This window comes from Halyomorpha halys, unplaced genomic scaffold (assembly GCF_000696795.3).
Source record: "Halyomorpha halys isolate HHAL.00 unplaced genomic scaffold, Hhal_1.1 Scaffold570.1, whole genome shotgun sequence".
Taxonomy (NCBI): domain Eukaryota; kingdom Metazoa; phylum Arthropoda; class Insecta; order Hemiptera; family Pentatomidae; genus Halyomorpha; species Halyomorpha halys.
The window spans coordinates 110,533-128,778 of record NW_027113602.1 but is presented as its reverse complement, the minus strand read 5'-3'; the positions used below and the strand labels follow the sequence as shown (position 1 = coordinate 128,778).

General features: G+C 31.4%; 1 protein-coding gene across 1 annotated transcript in view; it reads right to left on the bottom strand.

The window, feature by feature from the left end:
* Vps13 (vacuolar protein sorting 13C) overlaps window positions 1–18,246 on the bottom strand; it is a gene marked incomplete in the record, with an annotated part of 159,879 nt that overhangs the window by 75,442 nt on the left and 66,191 nt on the right. The window contains 9 exon segments of the mRNA XM_067051012.1: window positions 1,340–1,548; window positions 6,347–6,496; window positions 7,932–8,031; window positions 9,423–9,545; window positions 9,617–9,739; window positions 12,329–12,483; window positions 12,568–12,659; window positions 14,989–15,140; window positions 16,368–16,456. Coding sequence (XP_066907113.1) covers window positions 1,340–1,548; window positions 6,347–6,496; window positions 7,932–8,031; window positions 9,423–9,545; window positions 9,617–9,739; window positions 12,329–12,483; window positions 12,568–12,659; window positions 14,989–15,140; window positions 16,368–16,456 — 1,193 coding nt within the window.

Below are 18,246 nucleotides of genomic sequence, written 5' to 3'. Positions count from 1 at the left end.
CTTTTACTGCAGCCCACATTGATATATTAAGACGATTCCACTTCACATTTGAAGATAAACCTTAGCTCAATAACTAGTGCCAGGCAGCAGTAAAAGGTTACCAAGCTCAACTCCATGTAAATAAACTTTATCAAATCCTTTTTTATATAATTGTAACAAAGAGAGTGCACAACACAATGCAAAACATACTGATTATTACAATCAATCAGGATTAATTAAATTTTATTTACAAAACATTAATTTGTATATACTGTAATATTTAAAATAATGACAAGGAATCTAACTGGCTTTATTATTCTCAGATTTAAAATATAGCTTGATGCTATACAAGATATGAGAATTTTATTTTAATTTATTTACTCTATATATCTCAGGACGGATTATCAAGATAATTAGAACAAAATTACACTTAAATAAATTAAAGGCTACTTTTAGCAAACTAACCAATTATATGATCTTCTTTGTTTACTGTTAATTCTTGATGATTTCTTACAAAAAATGCTTTAACTGACAGTGGACAATGGGTGGTCAGGCTCTCAGTCCACTCTACCGGTGATCCAAACCAAGAGGAAGTTTTCTTCCTTTGTCCGTTACCAAACCACAATAGTTCAATTGTGGCACAACCGTTTTGATTTACTTGCAATAATTTATGATGTAAATACTTCATTGCTAATTATTCTCCCCTTATATTTTCTCCTGGATTAATTTGTAATCTAATTGTGGTAGGAAAACAACAAAAGTTGAACAATTTTAAATCAACCTCCTCAACATAGCAGTAGTTCAGACCTAGGAAGGACAAGTGCTACCATCTTGACAATCTGAAATGAGTTTGTTTATGCACCCATAACTTCTGAATCATGAAATTGGTAAGTTTGCTATCCAAGCAAAAGTTGGTCGATTAGCTATTTGATGGAAATACATGAAAAAAAATAAACGAAACTATTTATCAAAAAGAGAGGATATTACAATATTTTGTAATTTTTGCTTCTCGAGTGATATTTATTTAATTTTTTTGTGAGTATAAACAGTAGACTTTAAGAACTAGTTTTGTTTCATCTTATCATTATTTTCATATTAATATTTCTTTCTGTTTAATTTTGAAAATTATATGATTATTTTTTGTCAGAAATATAAAATTCATATATGTTCAGTTGCCATTTTTTAAAATAAACTTTAACTATAATTTAACTTAATGATAACTATTTTTTATTTGTTAGCAGCTGGTCAGTCTTTATAAGTTTAATTTTGAACCCCTAGGGTCGCCACAGCATGGTTATTGACAGGAAACCAAACAAGAAGCCTTAAATAAATGGATACAATTAAAAATAAATTATTTTACCTTAGAACTCCAATTATAAGCTGCAACATCCACACTAGCATCGACAAATAGCAAAGGCATAGTCGCCCGACCAAAACCAGCTTCTAATGTGATTGTAATTTGCAAAATCTTAAAGGATATAGATTCTAACTTAGATGGTACTTTTGATACAGTTTTATGAGATGACTTTCGAGGACGGTTCTCTTCTACAAGTGCATCCGTCGCCATTTCTAAAATACAACAAAAACATAATACTTGTTAGTTAATATGACAATTACATGTTCAATAACAGTTATATCATAAAAATCTTTCAACAAAAGGGCCTTTTCTAATTATATTTGGAAACTCAATAGAGTGCAGCACATAAAGCCTCACCGAAGCTCTAAAATTTATATATTATTTTCTTTTATAAAAGCATATTATTAATTTTTATACATATTACTTAGCAATGTCAATAAAAGAATAAATAAACGATGCCAAAATAATGCATGAAACTACCTCGAGCAGATAAGCTAAGACCGCTTCTCGGTCATAGCACTAGACCACTAAATAAGGGTCTTAAAGAACCCCTAATAGATCTCAGAAGAACATGATCTACAGCCTCTACTCGAGATAGTTTTGGTTTATAGCCGATCCTGATTTCTAAAGAGTTGTTATTTTATGTTTACCCTTGACATAATCTCTCTCTATTACCTGTTATCCTTTCATAAGCTCCGGCGACTAGTTACCCTCCGGGCTTACATACCTTCTTCGCCTCTGTCAGAATAGTACCTGGCAGAACAAAGGCACCTTCCTGCATGACTCTGGTAGCTAGTTACCCTCTAGGTCTGCATACCTCCCTCGTGTTAATCGGAATAATACCTGCTAGCATGAGGTTACATCCTCTGTGATATAGCGCTTGTCACCCGTTAGTCTCATCCTATCAAGTCACCTTCCTTGTCAACTACCTTACCTTTATTAACTGAACACTCATTGCCGAGGGCTTCTGACCAAGCAGCACAATTAAGAAAATAATCCCCCTAGACAAACTAACACTCTTTTAGATTACAACATATTGGGCAACATTGATAAATAATAAAAGTTTTAAAAAACAACTAAACATATTACCCTTCTTTTGGCTTCGCCATAGTCGGAAAGAAAATTTCAAGTTAAATAATAATTAACTAAATAAAAAGGTACATCATAGATGATGAGCAGAATAATACCAAGTAAACGAAAGAATTCCTTCTAAAACAATATCAACAAACAGGATGCTAGGTAAAAATTTGTTAAGATGCAAGTGAGTTAATTTTACATTCCAATAATTAATAATGAGGCATTTATTGTTAACTGCACATCAACAAGAGAAGATCGTTGGGGATGCGGTCAGCAATGATACACAAATAAGTAAAACTTATTTATGGAGTGAAGATAGTTGACCATAGATATATAAGAGAAGATGGTCAGGGGGTTCTCTCGTAAAACTTATTTATTTGTGCTTAAGTTTTGGCTTGAATTTTAGACCTTCATCAAGGTTGAAAAAAAAAAAATGCGAGATTTATGATATAATAGATGATTTTATTTTATTTTTTACTTTTTATTAATTTTTTTTTTTACATTTAATACAAAACATTAATATTAAAAACAAAACAAAAACTATACCTCCTAATGAGACGATAGGTTTCCAGCTCCAAGTAAAAGGTTTTGGGTTACCTATATAAAAAACAGTTTAAGGTCCAATCCTGAGGGTACAGACTAAAATTTGTACAACTTATTTTGGCTAATATCGCTTAGCTTCGGCATATATCAAATTCGGTTTTCATGATACGCAGGGCAATTTGTCAAAAAATGGAAACAACCCTCCAGGGCCGTTCCATCACAAGCTAGACAAAGCTTCTGTGGGTCCAAAGTATATTTTTGTTGACAGACATTTGGAGTAATTGCAAATTTACCAGAAAGTTGTAGTTGGCCAATTATTCTCAATATGTAGGATTGATTCGAGCGTTACTGAGCATAATCGACACTTATCTGGTGTTGTTGCGTCTTTTAACACATGCTTCCTATATGATCTCGTGGCAATCACTTGATCTTGAATTACAACCACAAATCCCTCTGTCTCGGAGAATAGCCTCCCAGCTTTTAACTATTCAACTGATCTCTCTTTTACTCAGATTAAGTGCAGTTAAACCAAAGTCCATCCTTCTGCTGGCGAGATAAACCCCTGTTGATTTTGAGAGAAAGTATTGGGCGTAGGGTCTCTTCCTGTTTGTGGCAAGCTTCTTCAATATTTAGTAATCCACATCCTCCTTCTTTTCTAGGTAAATACAGACAAGCTTTAGATGATATTGGGTGGAGGGTCCGTTCTTGTGTTAGAGTTGTTCGTACAAGACGATCCATCTCCTGTAGGCTTGTATTTGACCATTTCACTATGCCGAAGCTATAACTAAGAGCTGGTATAGCCCAGGTGTTGATGACCTTGATTTTTTGCTTCCCAGTTAGTTGGATTTTGAGCATTGTTAGAAATTCTTGTTGCATAATTTTTCGAGATATTTTAAGATGCTGTTGCATGCCCAAATATTTATATAATTTATTAGCTTCAAGTTCCCTTATGTGCTCTTCTTCATTAACCAGAATGTTCTGTTTACTAACCACTTTCCCCATGGTTACATGGAGCACTGCACATTTATTATTATTATTACTAGCAAACTCTCAACCATGTTAAATGTAAACATGCTAAAATGAGGAAATATTACTCCATTTAACACAACTTTTTTCATTTAAAACACTTTAACATGTAAAATTCAAGATTATGAATACCCATATTATTAGAGAGGTTTTTTTATACCTCTATTATTAGAAGGTTTTTTTTTATTGAAGGAAAAAATATTTCAGGATCGCGCTAATTCCCCTTTCTACATATTTCATGTATAGGAAAGTGAAAGTAAACATTAAGATCAGGTAACTATTAAAGAATAAAAAAGTAGATAGCAGCAGAGCTCCGTCACTAAGATCATATTTTCCCCTTATTTTAAATTGGGATAAAAATATAATATGGTTTAAATGTTTCATCAATACTTGAAAAAAAAAAAAGGACAAAGGGGAGGGTAGTTAATGTTATTATTTTGTTTAAAAATGAAATATGTAATATAAAGTGATTCCTAGTGCCATCAAGCAGCCCCTAAAGAAGCTTGCTACCTCAGCGACCTATGTGAACTTAAGTTATAAGTTATGATAGCCACCTGGATCAAGGATAATTCATCAGTCTTATACTTATACCACCATGTTGACCCCTCAGAGGCTGTTCCCCAGCAAAGGGAAAAAAAGAAAAAAAGAGAAAATCAAGGAAAATATAAGCAGCTTACCATTCAATATAACTTAAGACCAACCCAACTGAGGAAGTTCATTTTTTTTTTCTTTTCTCATTCTACCTCGTCTTATCTTCAATATTACAATAGACCCAATAATCCAAATTTATCAACCTAATACAAATGTTTTTCTTTCGAATACCATATAACTCCTTGTAAATCAATCAATAGAAGTTTTTTTTTTCAAATTTCAATTCCTTTTTATTTTATTTCTTATAATATGACAATACAGTCCACTCAAATTAAGTAACAGCACATTCAAAATCGTTACAATATCTGGCATTTATGTGAAGATGTAGAGCTCTATACAGTTATATTAGAGTTACAATCAATGTTTTATTTTTTTAATAAACAACTTTCAGCATTATATAAATTACTTACTTATTAATTACTTATTTATCAAACTTAATATTTTAATATTTTCCTTAAAAGAAATTCATTTCCATTAACTGTTCTGAGAGACAGTTATTAAATTTTATATCCAGTCCATAATTTTTTTTAACAGTAAATATATTTTGGGTTTGTAACTGTCGGAGTTGTCTGGTCTTAGGCGATTTCTCCAGCCTGATATCTCTTTACAGAAGGCCCACAACAAGGCGTATTCACTTTAAGTTAGGAACGACCGTGCCAGAGGATGAGCCCTGGACACTGATGCAGGTAGAGGAGGTCTAGGTGAGAGAGTCTGAGGTAGAGTAACAGTTCTAGTTGCCGAGATGAAGCAGATGGACTAGAACTGTCATGATAGGAGCCAGCTTAATAGTTGCCGAGATGAAGCGGACGGACTAGAGCCGGGGAGAGACGGGAAATTACACTGGTTGCCGAGATGAAGCGGACGGACTAGAGCCGGGGAGAGACGGGAAATTACACTGGTTGCCGAGATGAAGCGGACGGACTAAGATTGCTGGAGTGAAGGAGAGGAGATAGGCCATCGTCTTAGGTGAACGTTCTAAATAACAACTTTTGCGAGCATAGATCGGCAAGGAACTACTCTATCTCAAGCAGTGTATACACCACCTGTGCCATGACTAGACCCAGGAAAGGATGTGGATCTAAGATCAAATTTCGGGGATTTAGAGTCCCTTATTTATAGGCCCAGTCCATGCGGCTGTGACCAAGAAGCGGTCGGTACATGTCTGCTTGAGATAGGTTCATGCATTGCACTGTTATCATTTATTATTCATTCTACCGAGATTGCTAAGTATTATGTACAGAAATTATTAATATATAAAAATGACAATGTGTTTTTTACAAAATGAAGTGATTTATAAATTTGAGAACTTCGGTGAGGCTCGAGGTGGAGCGCTCTGGTGAGTTGTGGTCCAACCACTTGCTCCCTCTCGCTACATAACTATTCTCATTGAAATTTGTCGGTTTGAATAGAACAGAGACTTAAGTACGAATATCTTGAGAACGACTTAATGGATTTTCATTGTTGATGAACCAAATTATATGAAAAATCATATATTAGGACTTCTATTCAGTTCATATTTGTGATTGGTTTTACAGATAATTAATAATTAGGAAATTCCCATTTCCATTAATGTAAACCAGCATTCCGGAGGAATGGCCAACACCCCACTCCTTGGCTTCACTTTTGCTTAAAAGGAGAGAAGGGTCATGCCAAACCTCTGCATGAAAAAAATACCAATCTAATTATAAAAGTAACTGAAAATAAAAGTGAAACCTGTTTTGAGAAAAGTGAAATCAGAGTCGTAGAAATCTGTAACGTCCCACATGTTACTGCGATCTATTGTCTGCATTATTACATCCTTGTCTTCTACATTTGAGGAAGAGGTTAGCATTGAAACAACTTTACTTAGGAGATTCACAACACCTGTAAATTTTTCAGATTTTTAAAAAAAATATATAACAAACAAAAATAACAAATAAAATGTATTGGAAGATTATTTGCTGACTATGTGTAATTTATTGTAAGAAGATGGTCCAGGTAGGCAAGAAAGCTACAAAAAAAAGAAGCAACATTAATTAACTTTTTATTTTTAATTCTATCATTTTATCTTAACATAGTTTCATTTTGTATCTTTTTAGCCCTGATGAAGCCCTACAAAGTGGGGCGAAACGTTGGAAAATAAAATAGTTGTTAACTATTTTCGTTTCACTTGTGACCGCAACCCTGACCATCTTCCTATATATATAACATTAATTAACAATCGACATTTCGTCCCACTATGCAAAGCTTCATCAGGACTAAATGAGAAGAAGAATAAAACATTGTAAAATATGATCATGAGAGATAGTTGACCGTGAATGACTTATATCAGGAGAAGGTTGGGGGATGCAGTCAAAATTAAACACAAATAAGTTGAAGTAACTTATTTAATTGTGCCAACGTTTCGGCCAGAATTTTTAGCCTTCCTCAGGGCTAAGAACAGAACAAGATAGCAACCAATGAATACAGAAAATAAAAAATAAAATATAAACAGAATGACATAAAGTAAATAATTGTACAGAATGGAATTAATAAAATAAAGTTATGAAAGAAGTGGAAAATGAAATGTATAAATAGGTAATTGAATAAGTAGGTAAAATAACATAATTAAGGAAATAAAATAAAAATAAAGTTATATAATGCAAAGAAATATGAATATATTAGTTTATTAATAATTTAAAAATTAAAATTATGGAAAGAAAAATAAAATTGAGAGAAAGAAAATATATGTAACAAATGAAATATGTAACCATAATATTAAATAAAGAGGCAAAATAAGTTAAGTTAAACCAACGAAATGAATAGAAAAAAAAAAAAAAAGAACATGACTAATAACGTGGGTAAGGAAAATCGAGAAAAGAATGGAAAAGAAGGGGGAAGGGTTAAAATAAAGATAGCTGAAAAAAAAGAAGAATAAAACATTAAATGAACCTGTTAGCATTTTGTCTATTTTTTATTTTCTGTATTCATTGGTTGTTATCTTGTTCTGTTCTTAGCCCTGAGGAAGGCTAGAAATTCTAGCCGAAACGTTGGCACAATTAAATAAGCTACACCAACTTATTTGTTTCATTTTGATCGCACCCCCAACCATCTTCTCCTCGTACAAATACGAAAGAGATAAAGTTAATAATATGGTAAACAAATTAGTTGAAGAGAACAAAAATTAAAAAAAAACGATAAAAATAACTGAGGCTAATCCAAATGTTGTGAATAGCCAATTTGAGAAATTAAAAATAGAAGAAATTAAAATATAAGAATAAGAAAATTAAGAATATAATAATAAAGAGTAATATACGAATGAATAGTAAATTTAAATTACCTGGCGTAACTGAAACTTTTATTCTAGTTGAATCAATTTCTATCCGAGTGTTCCCTTCCTCTCCAGAGCCAGAAACCAGAAATGTAACTGGATTTAGAACCTAAACCATAAATAATTAGCAATTTGTATCTGTAATTGATTTATAGATTTACAACAAAACAACGATCCTAAAATACCTAATATTTTTACTTTTTGTATGAATAAAACAATTATGCAGAGAAAACCATAAGAAAATAAAGAAGCCTATCGCAAATATTGCAAATGGAATCCTAGACAAAATAAATACAAGGGCTTTCTATTTATCTCCAAAATGGATAACAAAATTCTGCTTTAGGTTTTTGAATAAGAATTTGGAGTCTCAGAAATCATTTGGCATAATCCTTAATCATTATAATCTGAACCTGGGTTTTTATGCAATTGCATATTTTGTTAGTACGCATTTTTAAACAGCTGATACACTGCACACTGATGCTGGCTAAGCAATAACTAAATGTCTCTTAGTGCCATCATTACCAGTAAATTCTGGAATCATGTATTTTTATATTTATATTTTATGAATTTTGTCCAGTATAGAAGGAGTGAAAAGCGTGGAGGGGTTTCGTAATAGAAGGATTACATTTGTAACTTATTGACTAGAACCTCAATAAAATTGTAAATTATAAAAGGGTTCTATTAAAGAGAGGTGTCTGTTAACACTTTAATGGCGGTTGAAGACACATTGCATTGCCATGATGGTTTGGGAGCACATATGACAATAGTGTGCCTTCAACGGAGGTCACTTTTCTAGCTTGCGGTGGGAAGAGCTGTAGCGCCTTAATAATCATTAAGGACAATATTAAATAATTTGGATTATTTTACGTTGTCTTAATGCTTTATAGAAAATGTAGTGATATACACAAAATTTCTAGAGTCCTTATTCAGTAATTCAGTTAAAAAGTCCATAAAACTTTTATGTATCAGCTGATTGCATAGATAGATTCAGTGACATACGTGTCAGACGACAATGGTTAAAAACAGGTACTTAAACTTTACTTGGCTAAATATTACATTTCATACATTACATTATTATCTAAATTAAAAGAATAGAAAATATCAACAAAAATAAAAATCTTATTTTGAAGTGGTTTTCCTAGAGAACCCCCGTGGTAAATGTGTTATGAGAAGTTAAACTGCACTAATAATTTGGTATTTTCTATGGTTCCGATTCCCTAAAATACAAAATAATTTAATAAATGAAATTGTTCAGGGTAGTTATTACTGCAAAGTGAAATATAAGGACACACAGGTCTATTTTTATTTATATACTGATTACTCATTACCTTATCTTATGCTGTAAATATTTGATTTATTTATAATTACGATAAAATTTAAAGACAATAAAATGAACTTTAGACCATAACAGATAAGGTTTTTTTTTTTTTTTTATTTTTTATTTTTTATTTTTTTTTAAATTTTTATTTGTATAAAAAGTAACCTACAGTATGCACTTACGGGTGCTTTAGTTTGTGATCTTTTAGCTGGATTGTAACAGCAGGTAAAAAGCTGAAGGTCCGTAAGTGATCCAGAAATGAGGCTCTTATCGTTCCCCAAATTAGCAGCTATTATCAGTTCAAACTAAAAAACAAACTGTGTTAAATAAAATACAAATTTAAGTAACAGAATAAAAATGAATAGAATATACTCACGTCCAAAACTAGAGCATTGGTATCTAAATCATCAATATTTTCAATAAGAATGATGTCAGGATGTTCCACTTTGAAATTCACAGATATCCTACTGATTTCAGGTTTCTCTTCAGCGACCAACACCTAATTAAATAAATTGATCTGTTCATTATACATGTTGACCGAGCGATAACCTGACCATTTGAACAGTGAAAAATGTACCACTAACTAAATATGGGCAAAATCTATTTGAAATGTCCAAAATAAATTATTTTTCAAACATTATATAAATAAATAATTGACTGTATAATTTCAAATTATGAAGAAGATAAAAACTATTTATTTTCCAACATTTCGCCCCACTTTGTAGAGCTCCATCAGGGCCTTTCAAGTTGATAGCTTTAGAGACTGACAGAAATTCGGAAGCGTACAGTAGGGGAGGGGAGGTGAGTCTCTAAAGCTATCAATTAGAACAGCCCTGATGGAGCTCTACAAAGTGAGGCGAAATGTCTGAAAATAAATAGTTGTTAACTACTTTTGTTCTCTTTTGACCGTAACCCTGACCACCCCACCTTCTTTATAATATTTTTGAAATAATTTATTTTATAATTATACTAAAATCTTATTAGTTGAATAATTATTCCACAAAATGGAGGTATTTCATGATTGATGAAGTAATTATTTCTGAAATGATTATCCATCATGTAGAATCCATTTATGTAACTTGGCAACACTGTCATCTCCTTGTCTATGGTACATTTACCACTTGTAAGCTATGGAATAAATATATAATTTAGAAATGTTTAATGTATTATTAATACTGAATCCAAGATTATTATTAGCTTTTTAGCGGTAATTTTATTTATTTATTTTTATGTCTGTATTAATTTTTAATGGTTACATATTAAAAATATTATAGTGAACATAAAGTGCCTTTGGTATTTTAATAAATTTTCTAGCATTTAATTTGCATTATTTTTCCTTCTTTTAGTACATACTCGACTCTTTTAAGGATAATTGTGCAGAAAATTTATTTTAACCCGACAAGGGTGCCGTAAAATTTTTTTGACCAAATAGGGTGGTGGAAAAAATTTGTTTGTCCAAAAAGGCGATGACAAAAAGTGTTTGGGAACCATAGATACCAGGGGTGGCCAACTTTTTTGTCTAGATCTACTTCTTATCTTATAGGTGTGTTGCGATCGACTAGTCATAGATGTTGTCTATGAGGAAAGAAAAGGGTGTGAAATACATGCTATGGTTATACAATGTGTTTCAATATCAGGTGCATTCCAACGGGTATGGGTGGATAAGTTTTATACACGTTCAAAACTATTTATCATTTTTTAAATTACTTATTATATTTTTGAGATATAGGCTCAAAAATAACACAAATTTCCAGACCCAACTTTTGATAGCATTACAGAATGTACAGACATGCAGTACCCAAAAAAATTTGATTTTCCAACACTCCTCCAAGATTGATTTTTATTTTGTTTTATTAATTTTAATTTTTTTTATCAATTTTAATTTTTTTATCAACTGTATGTATAAGTTGTTGTACTATTTGTTCATAAATAGAAAAAAGTTATCATAAAGCTGCACAGTATGGCTCATTATTTTATTACAATATTTCACTTTCGCGTTTTTTTTGTGCAGGGAAATTGTATTTTGGAAGAATAATATGACTTCCTTTTTGCTATTAACAGCTCTCGCTGAGTACACATCGTACTGAAATACAGTATTCTCTACCTAGATATCTCAGTTATCTACCTACATAAAAACCAATAATAATTATTTAAAGGGCCAACAAATTCGCATCCAGGGGAATTAAAAGAACATGGATAAATAATAACTTTTGATCCATATAAAATATGTCTGAAACTATTGCTTAAAAGTTTTGTCTTTTACAATTGCTTCAAAGTCCATGGTACACATTGTGAGGGAGCGACGAACAACCAAAATAGGCCTCTTGATTGACCAGTTGACTTGTTGGCCACCCCTGATATATACTATAATGTCATAATAGCATCACTGTCATAAAATGTACTGACAATTATTATGTCATGACAGCAACTACTTTACAATTTCTACCATTGGGGTGACTATGACAGCTGCTGCTATGGATGTTAAGTGCATTCATGGAAACAGGCTTTAACATGACAGTAGCTTTACATGTAAAGCTAACACAAAAAATCTAGTGAGACTGTATTCCACAACAGTAAATGCTATTATGAAGGTAACCTATGCAGTGTAGGAATCCAACGGGAGTCTTGGGCCGATGTAGGAAAAGGAAGGTAACCTATCATAACTTATTTAAATACAATGTATTTTGCACTATGGCAGTGGCTGACAGTAGCTGTAGTGTTTATAAATTGTGGAGACAGGCCTTTTTTGTTCTGGTTTTGCGCCTTCAATGGTAACAATAAGAAACAGTGGAACAGCAATTATCAGATAGTTATTTAAAAAATAAGTATCTCAGGCATATATAGCTTAATTTCAGTGGATGTTTAAAATATCCAATAATTATTTCAAGAAATAAACATAGGTAAATATTTTATTGAGAATATTTCATCAAATTATGGTTATTTCAGAAATGATTCGTTAAATGTGATCATTTATTTATTAATATTATTAATTTATTTAACATTATTTAAACAACGCTCATGTTTACTATTGGAAACTAGCAAGTAAATAATAATAAATAAATAGAAGGTTACAATATGGTTATCATACTTCTGTATCCCTTTTTTTTGGGGCTTCAGGTTTCGCAGGGATTTTAAAATCCTCAGCAGAAGGTGGAGTTTCACTGAGTGTATTAAAGAATTCTGAAACTTGAGTCAAGTGTTCAAGATTTAATATCAAGTCAATACTAGAAATTCTTATGTCCGCTGAAATAATTAAAATAAAATCAAGGTCAGTAAAAAATTTTTTAACAATTAATGAAAAAAGCATAATTTTAAAATAGATTTTACCAAACTTAGCTTCCACTGTTTGTTGATAAGTAATATCGATCATACTTTTGGTACTTTGATCATCTTGAGATCCTTTCTTTTTCTCCATGTACCTTTGGCAAAATAAATTTCTTATTAGAAAAAAGTGGATATAATATACTGAAAAGTATATAAAATAATATCAGGTGAAGTTATTAACACATAAATAATCATAATTTTTTAATACAGGAAAATTAACCAATAGTTAAAGTTGAGAGATAAAAGTATATTTATTTTTTAAGATTTATTTTACGAAAATTAGAAGCAAAGAAAAGAATAAAACAAAGATGGTTGGGGTGCAGTTAAATGGGAACTCAATAGTACAAAGCTATATATTTCCAGTGTTTCGCCTCACTTTATAGGGCTTTATCAGAGCAAAAAACAAGATACAAAAACTAAAATATTTTGAACAGTGTAGAGCATAAGATGGCATGAAGTAAAGATGGGAAGATAAGCAGTTTCGAAATTGAAAAATAACAAGCATTTCCTGCCTTCAACCTAGTTTTTATTTCCTCATTAATTTTGTTTATCCTAGTTACCGTAGAACCTAAATACTTCAACTTATCTACCTGTTCAACCGTATTTTCTTCTATATCTATGTCACCGAAATTGCTTGTGTTTCTACAGCTAACCATGTATTTTGTTTTATCCGTATTTATTTCAAGACCTAGTTCCTTATTAGAGTTTTTTAATGTGGTTGTATCTAGTTCTATAGTTTCTTTGTCTTCATCCAATAAGAATAAATAAATAAAAAATACAGTAATAAATATTACATATAAAATGAACAAGTGAAGTAATAACAAATAAAAAAATATATACCAGAAAAATAAAACAAATATAGTACAAACTATAAGACGGAAAATAAGATAAAGAGTAAAAAAAAAAGGAAAACAAATCAGGACATCCACGTTTCGTTTAGAAAGAAAGAATTAGGTAGGGGGACAGTGGTGGACGGGGGAGATTTCAAGGTTACGAATACAAAAATAATGATTATATTTAAACCAAACGTTTTATATTTGTAATATCTTTTAGTAAGAACTCCCTGACATATGACAAATATTTTTCAACCAAGTATACTGGATACAATTTATAACAACCTCCAAGGAACCAGGGATACTGTCATAGCCAATCGTTGTAACAACCAATCATACTACATTCATCATGTAACATGGATTTTATAAAATCAATTAGTTCAACCTAAATCTAATAAATAGCTATACTCGGATGATAATGTACATTTTCTCATCAGCGTCAAAGATGTTATCACTGTAGTTTTCTCAAATTGAATACCAATAATCAGATAGCCAGTTGTCGGATATTTCTAACGCACTCCTTCCTGCCGGCAACTTCAGTAAAACCTATTTTGCCAACTTCTAGAGATTCCTTTTTCTAAAGATTGCCTGGTACTATAGGGATATAAAAAAATTGTATGCTTTAGTGAGCTGGATGGGACCATAAAGAGAAATATAGCAGCTTCTTTGGAGTCTATATAAAGAGGAATATAGTAGCTTCTTTGGAATCTACATAAAGAGGAATATAGCAGCTTCTTTGGAGTCTACATACAGAGGAATATAGCAGCTTATTTGGAATCTAAATAAAGAGGAATATAGCAGCTTCTTTGGAATCTAAACCATTTCAGCAAAAGCTCAAAGGCTTCTTCATGGGGTTATGGCTTCTCTTAATTTTTAAGAAATCTCTCTTTTCTACAAGAATTTGAATCAAGGGACTATGTTTCCGAATTGAAGATTCAGATTGTTCAATTCTGATCTTAGACCCACCATTTTCAAAAAGGCAGCAAATGTTAAGTTTCTCTTAGACAGTGAATGTTTTCTTATTAAACAAGATGCATCTCTTAACAGAAGCAATATAACTAAAACATAAACAATTCATTGGACAGCAAAGTTGGGCAAAAATTAGCTATGGATGAAATTAATAGCTAAAATTGCCATGGATACGATATTTATTTATCAATGGTTCATTCATGAATAAGGGTTGTATCCATGGCAACTTTAGCTAATTAGTTTCAACAATAGCTAATTTTTTCCCATCTCTGGAGAAATTGGTATTATTGTTAGCAAGGATTTCTTATTGATTCTTGGGATACTGTCATTACAACCAATCTATTGATGGATTGTCAAAATGAGACATTTTAGCCGATCAGTCATTATAACCGTGGTTGCTATATCTGTTAATAAATGCATTGGGAAGGCTTTTCAATTGATTTTGGCAAAATCAAGGATCCGGAAATATTTTTAGCTAAAATCGATATATCATTTTATCCATGGTCGTTATAAAAAATATCCAGGGCATCACCGAAAAAATGTTTTTCTAAATTCAGTGATCTGGTGATGGAAAAATTACATTATCACTTAGAGATTAATTGTCATAAATGATACCAAGTACCTGGTAATTTTACCAACTTTAGAAGGTCGTGTATCATCCATTATAAAGTCAAGGAGTATAACAGCAAAATGAAGTGAGTCGTCAGACATGATGGAACCTTTTATAGACACAAGCTCAAGTGTGACTTGAGCCAGCCCCTCTTTAATATTTGGCTGAAAAGTAACAATATAAATTTTATTAGCATTCTTTAAAATTTTTATGGAATATTTATTATTTATTTATTTATATTCATTAATCAGGTTTGAAAAATACAATCTTCCTTCATATAGTTTTATTTATAATTTATTTCTAATATTGCCGTTTTTTTTTTAGGATTTTATCTTTTTAATGGTTATAAGTTTCCTAATAAATTTCAATATGCACACTTTTATGTCCATAATTTCTTAATATGCTGGAAGATTGAAATCAATCCATTACTTAATTAAATATAATAATTAAATTCATTTAATTATAATGTTATTTAATAAGGAAATGTAAAATATTATGTTGTAAATAGGGAAATATTAGGTTGTAGAATAAGTTTTTAGCGTTTTTCAATGTTTCAATTCTATCCTCTCTCTGTTTATAAAATCATGTTTACTTGGTCAATAATGTTTACATATTCAGTGCTTGTCATCCCCCACCCACCCTATTCACCAGACCTAGCCCCAAAAGATTTTCACTTTTTTACATTACTAATGTATGTACCTGAGGTTAGTAGGGTTATATGACTAAAACAAGAATTTTTTATAATAAAAGAAACTTTATATTACTATTGAAAAATAAAGCAATAATTAATTATTTTAAATTTAAAAAATAGAATTGGTTACTCTCCTTCATCAAAGAAAAAATAAATCAACAATTAAGAAAAAAGAAAGTAATAATTCTATTAAATTAATATCTATCTGAATTCCTCATCTTTACTAAAGAAACAATAATGAGGTGTAGATAGTTGACTGTAGATTAATGATTGGAGAAGTTTGTCGGGGGGGTGCGGTCAGCAAAGAACAACATAAATAAACAAAACCATATTTATTTATTTTATGCCTACGTTTCGAACTGAGTTTCAGGTCTTCATCAGGGGTTGTGGTGTAGAAGGTAGGCTCACAACTCGCGACCAGTTAAAATTAAATTGTATGATTTGTTTATTTTTAAACAATTAATCATAAATTAATGAATATTAAAATGAAGTAAATCATAGCCAAACAGATTATAGCAATCTCAATATTTTATTTCTAAAAGTATCTTTAGATATAATTTTTGGTTTTTATAATTATCTATTGAGCTGATTAAGGTGAGACATACTGTATCATAATTATTATTATTATTATTATGTTATATTAATAGATTGTACTAATAATTCTAATTCTATTAATAGAAGAATTGCTTTTTGAACTTACATCATCAGGATGGTTATCTTCAAGCTCTAAAATTAAACTTTCAAGTGTCATTGTGAACTTGAGTGTACTCCTGATGACTGCAGGTTTGACTGAAAAAATAATCAACAAAATATTACATTTTTGATAAAATTATGTAATAGATTTAAATTAATATTGTATTTGGTTTTAACAAATATATCTTTAGCACTGCTCATTAAGGGTTTGAGTCAGCGAAGTGGTATCTGGGGAGGTCCCACTCACCTGTGGAGTACCCCAGGGGTCTGTGCTATCTCCAATACTTCCATTCATGGCTGAAACTGTTGCAGCCAAGTGTGATAAGGATACTGTAGCGGTTTATGCCGATGATATAGCAATCTATAGTCAACAATGAATCCAGATACAGCTCTACAGCAATAACCAAGAAACTGGAAGGGCTGAATATTACAGTTAATTCCAAGAAGACTGACAGTATTATTTTCTCCTTTAAATTTGTTTATAGCCTCCAGTACTGTGCAAACCCATTACTTAGGACAATGCACCAACAGGTCGGCCACAAAGGTGGCAGACACACATAAACAGACTTCCGGGCATCTCCCTTTCCTCATTTCCCTCTTACAATGCATTTGAAACGCAGTAAAAGAAATTTCAACCATCATTATTGTTACTTACCCCCATACATCAAACCCTAAACCCCATGGGGCTTAGAAGAAGAAAAAAACGATGTTAAGGGATAACTTTTATGAATAGATTTATATTTAAAAAAGATTAATTGATAAAAACTATTGAAGATCTTTTACTGAAACTCTTTGAATAAATTTTAGTTTAATGTTTATTTCTTGAAAAAATTACAAAATTTTGGGGGTTAAATGGCCCGTGACCACTACCATGATATTAACTGTATGATAGTTGTTATCATAGCAGTACCATCACACTAGGCCCAGCATGATAATTGATAATACACATAACAGCAGTGAGGATACTGCCACATTAAAGCCAGTTTATACAGTGACACTATGTAGTTAAAGTAGGAACTGTTGCAGCCACTGGAATGGTTGAACTGTACAATGGTTGCCATCATGACATTTACTGTCAGACTAGGTGTAGAGTGATAGGAGGCAGTACAAGTTAAGGCAGTGCACCTACTCTCACACTGAATTCCATGTATACACTGATACTTTAGAGCCACAACACTAACTGCCATTATATGACTGCTACCATTACATTTACTGTCATGGCTGTACAGTATCACTATTACTTTAATCACCTGAAGAATAATCTATGAATGTGCTCACACTTACAAAAATTTGTAACAATTGAGAACCCCTCTTGTAAACAATACCAATACAACAATAAGAATTTCAGTTCAAAGAGGGAAAACTGCAGAATTACTAAGGTCTTAAAACATTCCAATAAATAAATTTGGATGTAAACACAAAATTCTTTTAGCATAAAATACATTTTATTTAAATTTCGTAATAAAATTATTCTATAAAATACAGGTCATTATTATAAATTGCTTTAACACATTTATAAAAGGAAGATAGTCCGGGTGCGTATTATTGTTATGGTGACGTTATTGTATGACATTGATAGCCAAAGAAATATCAAACCTCTCTAGCTCCTGATCTTTCCAACATTGCTCTTAATGATTTACTCGATTCCAGTTGACATTATTCTTACTAAAAAATATGTAGATGATCTCTTCCTTGTTTTAAATCCTGATAAAATCTCTGACATCTTAACTGCCTTTAATTCTTACCATCCACGCCTTAATTTTACTGTCGAATTTGAAAACAATAACTCCCTTCCGTTTCTTGACCTTCTCATCATAAGAAACCCAGACAACACCATATCCACTGACTGGTACACCAAACCTACCTACTCAGGCAGACTTTTTTTT